Consider the following 11,051-nt stretch of genomic DNA (forward strand, 5'->3'; position numbering starts at 1 on the left):
TTGACCGGTCATGCATTTTGATCTCCTTTCTCCCCTGTGCCATCAGAATGTTTATTTTGGTCTGATGGTTCCACCGTTTGAAGATTACCATGCGCAGGTATTGATCTTTCTTCTGCCGATCCTGTGGCATCATTCCAGATCTTCTGGTGATACATCCATGTCAAGCTCCTCTGATATCAGTTTGACCACGTAGCTGGAAATGTCTCCTTACTTCTCGTCTTCCGGTATGGACAATATTCTCATGTTGTTTAGTCTCATTCTGCTTTCTTGCTGGTCCAATTCATCTTCTAAAGTTTGCAACCTTTTCCAAATGGCAAATTGTGTTGGTTCATGTGCATGTCTGATACAATAGCCTCTACTATCTTTTCGAGCAAATGTACTTTTGTAATAACAAATTGAAGCAGTTTGTTTGTTTTGGTGTGTGCATTGTGCACATTTTAGCTATGTCTCCCTGGAAAGCCTTTAACAGTTCATTACTCTCTTTTGCCTCTCCAACTTGCTCCTCGTCTTTTCCTCTGGGGGAAGACATGCCTTGTATTCGTGTCGCCACACCACTTTACCAACTGATTTGTTCACTGTTGTACATAACTGATCGCTCACTTTCCCAGTTGCTTGGGGATATGTTGATTTATCGATTTTAGAGGCTTAATTTAAACTTTGTTGTCTGGTTTCTATGTAAACTCAGCAACAAAAGAAGAAACATCCTCTCTTTTTTGCTTTCCTGATTAAGGCAGCTTCAAAATGCAGGTTTTTCAGCCTAGCTCAGTCCTTTCAGTGGTGGTGGGGCAGCCAGCGGAAACAAAGAAGCATAGGGGTAGGTAATGTTCTCTAGTTGCGCCGTGTTCTGTCAGTCATGGGGACACTACGTCACTGCAAAATCTATGGGGAGCGCTCGAAAATTCAAGCCCCTTGGGTGCTGCCATAAAGTTATATTAGAAGTACCCAAACAAGAATGCTCAAGGTCATTGGCCACAGATAAAATGACGTCAAATCCCATATATATCTACAGTAGCTTTGATTGGACTGATCATGTAAACATCACACTTTCAAAAACTTAGCTAGCAGTCATCATCATGAATCAAGTCGACAATCTACTGGCAAATCCTTGTCATATGAAGAGAAATAATGAAGAGAAATTATAGATAAAACGTATCGGTGATCATCGGCCATTGGACCTAAACATTACACAAGTTGGAAATCGCAAATTCGACAATGAGTGGTTTGGAAGGAATCAGTGGCTAAATGCAAGCATTGCAAAGCAATCACTTGCCTGCTATTCAGTGGCGAGGGTGTGTGGTTCCAAGTCTGTTTATGTGCCCATGAGCAAGGCACTTAATCCTAACTGCTCCTGTTAGTCACTCTGGATAAGAGCGTCTGCTCAATTACCGAAATGTAAATGTATTGAGCCATCATCAATACAGCTTATCAATGAATATGCTTAATGATCCCTGAGCCTGTTATATTTCATGTTGTATAGGCCTAAGCCTATTTCTTTTCTTGATTGTTGTATATAAAATCATCATGAATTAATTTTCTGTCTATCTAGGCAATACAGACTGGTCTCTTATCGGATCACCCTGGAGTGGACGCTGGAGTGGAGAACATCCAGGTTGAGGCCAACGACGGCTACTCCCAGCCACTGTGGTGGCAACAATTACATCTAACTACCCTGACCCCAACAGCAACTACATTGGATTCCAGGAAGTTGAGGAGGTTCATAGCATCTTATACAAATAATATTTTCAAGAAACAACATTGTATTTCAATTATTATTTTTTTATAAAGAATTTGTTATTTTAAAACAACAATTACACAGTTACAATGCCATTCACACGTCACTCAGCATTAGTTACAAACATGTTCCTGAAGAGCAACCGTCTAATAGGTTTTCACTCCAACAAGTGAGCTTGATTAGGGGTTGGGTTGGATTGAAATCCTATAGGACGGTAGCTCTCTAGGTACAATGTCTGAGAACTGTTGGGTTTTATAAAACACAGGGAAAATCCCAATTGCATACTCTATCCTTCTCAAAACACATTGGATGAGAAAGCCAGAGGAGATCTGGATTTCTCATCCAATGTATTTTGAGAAGGAGACGAGGAGAGGACGTGAGGGATATGCAATTGAGATCTTCCCAGCTAATCCTACTCATTACTCCAAACTTCACCTGATGCACTGTAGGGATGGTGCAAGGTTTCCTCCAGATGTTGGGCTTGGCATTCAGGCCAAATATTTCAATCTTGGTTTCATCAGATCAGATAATTGTGTTTCTCAAGGTCTGAGAGTCCTTTAGGTGCCTTTTGGCAAATTCCAAGCGGACTGTCATGTGCTTTTTTACTGAGGAGTGGCTTCCGTCTGGCCACTCTACCACAAAGGCCTGATTGGTGGAGTGTTGCAGAGATGGTTGTCCTTCTGGAAGGTTCTCCCTTCTCCACAGAGGAACTCTGCAGTTCTGTCAGAGTGACCATCTGGTTCTTAGTCATCTCCCTGACCAAGACCCTTCTCCCCGATTGCTAAGTTTAGCCAGGCGGTCAGCTCTAGGAAGTCTTGGTGGTTCCAAACTTCCTCCATTTAAGAATGATGGAGGCCACTGTGTTCTTGGGGATCTTGAATGCTGCAGAAATGTTTTGGTACCCTTCCCCAGATCTGTGCCTGGACACAATCCTGTCTTGGAGCCTTACAAACAATTCCTTCGACCTCATGGCTTTTTTCTGAAACAGTGATTCCTCCTTTAAAAGTTTACACCGCAGGACTTAGAGGTACCCAGTGTCATGGCTTCATTGCTCCAGACCACCACAAGGGGGAGTTAGAGCACTCATTATGCATTTGGGTCCCAAGGTTTTTATATGACCAATCATATGGAGTGGTTCCAATGACGAATTTGACGCGAACCACCCCCGTCCCTGGTGACTTTCTTCAGCCAAGATGGCTGACAAAACATTACAGGGAAGCAAATGTAAGTATTTATAACGTCATAGCGAGTCAAGCAAAAAAAATTACAATTGAGAAGAATATGTTAGTTAGTGTAGAGACAATTATGCATATTTTAATTTACAAAAATCACTATTTAGCAAGTTTTTTTTCAGTTATATCCAATACCAAGTGTATCAAACTCCATTACTTGAATGATGCTGTGTCTGCATGTATGTATTACAATTATTCACAGTGTTTACCACTCCTGCTCCTGGGACGTCAATGATTACACATTGTAACTATGCAAAAGACTAGAAACATGATTGATTTGTAATTCATATATACAGAATAAAAAACTGTACATCCTGCCAGCACGCCCACAAGTGTGGGAGTAATAATCCAGGCTATTTGCTCTGAGACCGGCATAATAATGTAATGAAAAAAGAAGGAATCAGGTTTCGAACCCTCTACATTCTAGCCCGAAGTCTAGCACGCTATCGACTGTACCCAAATGTTTTAGGTTAGGGTTGGGGCCGATTGTGGCTAAAAACACTTTATTAATTGGAATCTTTAACAAGTGGAAAGGGGAAAAAGTACACTGCTCAAAAAAATAAAGGGAACACTTAAACAACACAATGTAACTCTAAGTCAATCACACTTCTGTGAAATCAAACTGTCCATTTAGGAAGCAACACTGATTGACAATAAATTGCACATGCTGTTGTGCAAATGGAATAGACAACAGGTGGAAATTATAGGCAATTAGCAAGACACCCCAAATAAAGGAGTGGTTCTGCAGGTGGTGACCACAGACCACTTCTCAGTTCCTATGCTTCCTGGCTGATGTTTTGGTCACTTTTGAATGCTGGCTTACCACTAGTGGTAGCATGAGACGGAGTCTACAACCCACACAAGTGGCTCAGGTAGTGCAGCTCATCCAGGATGGCACATCAATGCGAGTGTCCAGAGCATGGAGGCGCTACCAGGAGACAGGCTATTAATCAGGAGACGTGGAGGAGGCCGTAGGAGGGCAACAACCCAGAAGCAGGACCGCTACCTCCGCCTTTGTGCAAGGAGGTGCATGAGGAGCACTGCCAGAGCCCTGCAAAATGACCTCCAGCAGGCCACAAATGTGCATGTGTCTGCTCAAACGGTCAGAAACAGACTCCATGAGGGTGGTATGAGGGCCCGACGTCCACAGATGGGGGTTGTGCTTACAGCCCAACACCGTGCAGGACGTTTGGCATTTGCTAGAGAACACCAAGATTGGCAAATTCGCCACTGGCGCCCTGTGCTCTTCACAGATGAAAGCAGGTTCACACTGAGCACATGTGACAGACGTGACAGAGTCTGGAGACGCCGTGGAGAACGTTCTGCTGCCTGCAACATCCTCCAGCATTGCCGATTTGGCGGTGGGTCAGTCATGGTGTGGGGAGGCATTTCTTTGGGGGGCCGCACAGCACTCCATGTGCTCGCCTGACTGCCATTAGGTACCGAGATGAGATCCTCAGACCCCTTGTGAGACCATATGCTGGTGAGGTTGGCCCTGGGTTCCTCCTAATGCAATACAATGCTAGACCTCATGTGGCTGGAGTGTGTCAGCAGTTCCTGCAAGAGGAAGGCATTGATGCTATCGACTGGCCCGCCCGTTCCCCAGACCTGAATCCAATTGAGCACATCTGGGACATCATGTCTCACTCCATCCACCAACGCCACGTTGCACCACAGACTGTCCAGGAGTTGGCGGATGCTTTAGTCCAGGTCTGGGAGGAGATCCCTCAGGAGACCATCCGCCACCTCATCAGGAGCATGCCCAGGCATTGTAGGGAGGTCATACAGGCACGTGGAGGCCACACACACTACTGAGCCTAATTTTGACTTGTTTTAAGGACATTACATCAAAGTTGGATCAGCCTGTAGTGTGGTTTTCCACTTTAATTTTGAGTGTGACTCCAAATCCAGACCTCCATGGGTTGATAAATTTGATTTCCATTGATAATTGTTGTGTGATTTTGTTGTCAGCACATTCAACTGTGTAAAGAAAAAAGTATTTAATAAGAATATTTCATTAATTCAGATCCAGGATGTGTTATTTTAGTGTTCCCTTTAGTTTTTGAGCAATGTATTATTATTCGTTTTTCACAAGCGTAGCAGGATGGGCTATCAGCTGAACAATAGACTATTCAACCTTTACTAAAGAATGACCTAATAGCCGAACCCCCCCCCCCAACAAATCATTTGTATCTATCCATCTACCTACACATGTATCTACCTACACAAGGTTAATGTTCTGGAGAAAAATATATATATCATGGCTCCCGAGTGGTGCAGCGGTCTAAGGCACTGCATCTCGGTGCAAGAGGCTTTTACTACAGTCCCTGGTTCGAATTCAGGCTGTATCACATCCGACCGTGATTAGGAGTGCCATAGGGCGGCGCACAATTGGCCCAACGTCATCCGGGTTTGGCCGGCGTAGGCCTTCATTGTAAGTAAGAATTTGTTCTTACCTAACTTGCCTAGTTAAATAAAGCTTCAATTTAAAAAAACAACTGCCAGCAACCGCAGCGCAATCAATAGGAGGTGAACAGTGGCTGGTGCTGAAAATATAGCTAACTTGTTACGCAGGTTTTGCACACCAACAGATGGAAAAAACCTACACCAGTCGAGCAATTCATTTCAACAATAATCTTCATTTTAATTTGACTTTACAAACAACAAGAGGGCTTTATAGGAGTCTAGAATGTATCCCATCATGCAAATGTTTCCTATTAGCAGGACAATAGATTTTTTTATAGCACGACTACTGTTGTGAAAATCACTCAACTTGCAATGTATTCGATGCTTAACTCAAAAAAGCATTTCTTCATCAACATCTTTATGCTTTTGTTAATCTTCTTGATCTTCTTCCTTTTTTTCTGTAGCAATTTTGAGCAAATTGCTCAAGGGCCACGGTTGATTTGTCTGTGAAGATGACGTTATTGAATGTCTCGCCAGCTTTGATTCATGCCTGGGCCTGCAGGACACAAAGTTCTTTGTTTGTCAGACGAATCACTAGAATCATTGACTCACTCACGCGTTGAAAAGGGCGAGGAACGAGATGGAGTCACAATCCATGTCAGGCACACATGTGAGCTCTGGAATTACACCTCCGACGGGCAGAGTCAACATACGTGGCGGGTTTGTCAGGTCTTCGGTTTACCCTGACATTTCCATTTCTCTTCTGACAACTTGACCAACTGCTCACCAGGCACAGCAAAGGCCGCCCGGACCGTTATGCTGTTCTGCTATTCCAAGGATGTGTAACTGAAGAGAGATTCCACGAGTGGGCACAGAATACATAGCCTTCCCACTGCGGACGTCTATTTCAGCACCGTTTCACGCTGCTCCGAGACAAGCATTGAGAAACAAAAATGTTCAAATATTCCATGATATTCTTAAGATATGTGTTGACTAAAGGTCTGCAAAATAATCAAGTTAGGTTTCTCCAGAAATAAATAATTCAAAATAACAAACTGGCTTTATTTAGAAATGAGAGAGAATGCCTCACCCCATGTTCAAGAATTGCCTTTTTCTCGCTCACTCTAGGTTAAATAAAAACGAAATCTCCAAAATATAATTCATTTTTAAACAAAGCGATTATTACTATTATTAATTAATTTAGAATTATATAAAAGCCCCTTAGATATTCTCAGATATTCTCACAGAAAAATGATTGCGTCGATACTACAGAACAGTACAAAACAAGCGAGCACACATGGTTAATGTTCTGATCATTTAAAAAATAAATAATATATATAACATTTTTCACTGAGCCTTTCCATAAGTCCACGCAAGTTTCTTCAACTGTCTTCTGACTGTAATTAGAGAGAAAAGCCTACAACTATTTTAGCATGGTTTCGCACTGCTCTGAGGCAAGACTGGTCTTGATAAATCAATGAGATTTTTATTTTCACTTCATCTCTGTTGGGGTATTGGTTAGACAATAATTAGAAAATTAGGGTGCAGAAATGTTATGCTCTTAGTGTAACCTTTATTTAACTAGGGAAGTCAATTAAGAACAAATTCTTATTTACAAGGACATCCTACTCCTTCCTTGTGCCCTGCGGGGAGTCTTTAGCTAAATAGCCCAGTACTGTACTGCCGACTGTCACGTTGTACAGTGCCATATTTTCCATTCCATCCTGAGGGAAACCAAGAGGGTTTTTTGTTTTTCTTGGAATAGAAAAAACACAATATGAATCAAATGAATTAAGCAAGTACCATCAAAAGTTTGGAAACACCTACTAATTTCATTTTTTTTTTTACTATTTACTACAATGTTGAATAATAGTGAAGACATCACAACTATGAAATAACACCGGTCTCCCGTGTGCCCTGCATTCTGTAGTACAGACGTGGCCTGCTCTCCCTTATGGAAGGAATTAGGCACCTTCCCATGTTTACTACAGTATGTATTGTAGACTGCACAGTAGCCTAATAAATAAATACACATTTCATTAATAAAATAATGATGAAAAAAATACTCTTTCAAAATGCAGATGTTGATTTAGTTATGGATCCATAACGAATTTCTATGGGAATAAATATCACTGATTTACAGAAATATTGGAACAAAGTTGTCTAATGAAGGCAAACATTTTAGAATCCTCCAATCCTGTAGCCTATTCCCCAACCATCGCGTTGTACAGTGCCATATTTTCCATGCCATCCTAACAGAAACCCTGAGGTTTTGTTTTTCTCTGAATAGAAACACCATAATATTAATCAAATTAATTAAGCCAAATTTCTTAAAAATCAATCCCATATACTATGTTACTACAAAAAAGGTTTTAAATTCTCTGGTAATGTCAATACAGAATACTATCAAATTCTCAAAGAAGCACTCTGGTGGTCAAACTAGCAATAACTTGAAGTAACAAAAAAAAATGTCTGACAATTAAATGACGTGCCACAGAATGCTGTGGCAGCACGCAAGGTGTGCTGCAGTATGACGCAACTTTTAAAGGAGGAACCACCGTATGTACTGTCAACTGTGGGACCTTAAATAGGTAGGTATGTGCCTTTTCCAAATCATGTCCAATCAATTGAATTTACCACTGGTGGACTCCAATCAAGTTGTAAAAACATCTCAATGATCAATGGAAACAGGATGCACCTGAGCTCAATTTCAAGTCTCATAGCAAAGGGCCTGAATACTTATGTAAATAATGTTATTCTATATTCAATTTTTAATACATTTGCAAAAAAAATCTTAAAACCTGTTTTCACTTTGTCCTTTTGGGGTATTGTGTGTAGATTGATGAGGGAAAAATATTTTCATCCATTTTAGAATGAGGCTGTAGCGTAACAAAATGTGGAAAAAAGTGAAGGGGTCTGAATACTTTCCTAATGTACTGTATTTAATGAGATGATTAGTGATTCATTTACATTTGTCCCTCATTTAGCACATATATTTTCAGTCATATCCAATACCAGGTGTATCAAACTCCGTTATTTGAATGATGCGTGTATGCAGATAGACAGACTAGAAATGTTTTAATAATTTCATTTTTTTTGGGTGAAGCTTGCCACTCCCTTTAGCACACAACATGCTTCGATTCACCCTGTCACAAGGAGATGTATGGTTGATTTAAGAAGAAATTGTCAACCCTGTTACATTCAACCCTCTTACTTTATTTGGTACTTAATAGGCACTTATGATAGTCAAGTTGATCATGTGCTCTTTTTATGACCGAATGTTAAAATGAGGCGAATTTACACTTCTCAAAAAGGCCCAGAATTGGTGGAATGATCCATGCCATGTTAGGGTACTAGGGGGTAACTAGCACCCCCTAAGAACAATGTTGAATTGCTGACACAAGAAATAAATGTTTGGTATGTGCATTTAACCTATGAAGGTCATGCTAAGGCAAATAAAATAAAAGTTAAATAAATGGCTACAGTTTACACTTTTTTAGTTATTTCATGAAATGTTTTTTAGATAGGGGTGTTTTTTAAGTACCGGGGTAACTGCCCCCCGGGTAGAAGATTATGGCATAGAGTTTCACACAAGTGTGTTAAAATCCATTTAATCAGTTTTATTTAGAAATTATTTAGTAAGTAATACTTAAAAGCTAAATCTAGCTGTCTTATTTTAATGATAAAAAAATATTGGTGTAAATTGTGTTGCACATGTCACTATTAATATCTGCACTATGAGGAGATTTTTAACTCACCTGCACATTCATTTTCTTTGTTCTTTCATTGTTGCTTCTTTTCCTTACAATCCATTATGTACAATTTCACTAAATAGTATTGGAATAATGCAAGATTTTAAATCCCTGCTGTCTTTAAATTGACATTCAAGAGCAAAAGGTTTTCAATAGCTTTTTTAAAATTCATTAAAAATAAATATATTAATTGGAATATAATATTGGAATGGAATATAACTAATAACATGAAATAACATTGGAATATAACATTTAATAACAATAAATCATAAGTTAACTAATTCAGTGTAACATTGATGTTGCATCTCTTTTGCTCTGCTATTGCACAACCCATGAGCCCAACTCCTGCAGTGCTCACACCTAATCCAGTCCCCACCTGTGACTGAAACCAGCACCTCATAGAAAAGACCCTCTGCACCCCCTTCTTTGGTGGCTGATGTGGCTTGTTGTGTTGCACCAACCTTCTTTGAGACCAATTTTTTTTTGAAGAACCTGATTTGTTTTCTTACTCTCTCTCTTTTCTTCTTGTTGATGTTTCTGTCGAGCATTTTCCTCCAGCAACCTTTTGTAAGGTGAGGCTGTCAGTACAGCTGCAGACTCTGCCTTCCTCTTCCTCTGCCTCACCTCCTGGAGCCTCGGCCACAACTCCAATAGAACTGCTGCAGCTGTTGGTTGTTGGTTTAAGCAAAAACAACAGGAACACAATAAACACTGCTAATCACTATATGCAAATATATATTCCCTAACAAATATATATTACCAACATTTGGAGCAAGGGTAGGCTGCACGGTGGAGGTTGTGGCGGAGGTAGATGTCGCGGAGGTAGAGGTTTCGGCGTTAGAGCTGGTGGTGTAGGTAGAGCTAGTGATGGTGGCGGTAGAGGTGGCGGTGGTAGAGCTGGTAGCTGCATCGGTGGCAGCGGTAGAGCACTGTGGTTCAATGGATTCTTTGCATTGAAAATAAACGACCATAACAATACATCGGTGTAAGTACAACAAACACTTTCTACCAAGTAGATGCTTCTTCTGCTACTTTTCGTTAATTTAGATAACTTTATCTTACTGGCAATGGGCTCAGGCTCCTCTATAACCTCAGCGACCATGAAGTCTGCCTCTGTGAAGATGTCCTTCTCCAAAGGCCACAGCCCACTGGCCCAGAAGCCCTCCACTCCTCTCTCCACACTGGCCACCTTGTTATAGATCTTTGTGAAGAGTCTAGCCATTTGGTATATACATATCCTTTTCCCAGGATGCATCGTCATCCACTGATCTGCTGCCCTGTTGTAAAAGGCCATCAGACCCTTAAACGGTACAGTCTAACGGCTGCATTTTGTGGCTGCAGTGGGGTGGTAGAGTGATGAGAATCAGACCCTGGCCTCTTGCTGTCAGAACAGCCTCCAGGGTCTTATGGGAGTGGTGCCCATCGAGGATGAGGATGTGGGGTTCCTCAGGGGTGCAACCAACACTGTGGATGAAGTCGTGGAGCCAGTCGACAAAGATGGCACTGTCGACTCAGCCTGAGTCACTCACCCTTCCAAAGGACCGTGCAGGTGCTCCAACCAGCAGCTGTTCGCTCATATGAAGAGGGGCAGTGCGTACTGCCTCGCTACACTGATAGCACAAATTACTGTGACTGTGAAGCCACTCTGCGCTGGTCAACCATGCAACCCGTTTTGTTCCCTTGGTGGCCACCACAGGCAACAGTTTCTGGACTTTTGTCCATGTTCCAAATCTTTGTTTGCCCGATGTCCCTGATGCTGTTAAAAACGTCCTTGTAGGCCGTAAAAAAAAAAAACTGGTCAACCTTAAGCTTATTAAAGCCCACGGCCCTCGCAAGACTGGTTGCTTGCGATACTCAAACTGACAGTTGAGGGTTGCGCTTCATTAAGCAACTGAACCAATCCACCCATGCATACCCCTTTACTTTGAT

General features: G+C 41.4%; 1 protein-coding gene and 1 long non-coding RNA gene across 3 annotated transcripts; one reads left to right on the plus strand and one right to left on the minus strand.

Moving 5' to 3' along the window:
- The first annotated feature begins 2,899 nt into the window (after window positions 1-2,899).
- Window positions 2,900-8,849, plus strand: LOC139408888 (uncharacterized). The gene is made up of 2 exons (XR_011634328.1): window positions 2,900-2,956; window positions 5,835-8,849. It is a non-coding gene; the product is annotated as an uncharacterized lncRNA (long non-coding RNA).
- A 582-nt stretch (window positions 8,850-9,431) lies between these two features.
- LOC139410052 (uncharacterized) lies at window positions 9,432-10,407 on the minus strand. Of its 2 annotated transcripts, XM_071155488.1 has the most exons (3): window positions 10,185-10,407; window positions 9,887-10,068; window positions 9,432-9,787 (listed from the first exon to the last, which is right to left on the minus strand). In XM_071155488.1, exons 1-3 carry the CDS (start codon window positions 10,381-10,383, stop codon window positions 9,743-9,745), a joined length of 426 nt encoding a protein of 141 aa, XP_071011589.1. In that variant the 5' UTR covers window positions 10,384-10,407; the 3' UTR covers window positions 9,432-9,742. The 2 variants fall into 2 exon arrangements, 1 of the variants encoding a protein (XP_071011589.1); XR_011634446.1 differs by having other exon boundaries at window positions 9,883-10,407.
- Window positions 10,408-11,051: the final 644 nt, after the last annotated feature.

Source organism: Oncorhynchus clarkii, chromosome 5 (genome assembly GCF_045791955.1).
Source record: "Oncorhynchus clarkii lewisi isolate Uvic-CL-2024 chromosome 5, UVic_Ocla_1.0, whole genome shotgun sequence".
NCBI lineage: Eukaryota > Metazoa > Chordata > Actinopteri > Salmoniformes > Salmonidae > Oncorhynchus > Oncorhynchus clarkii.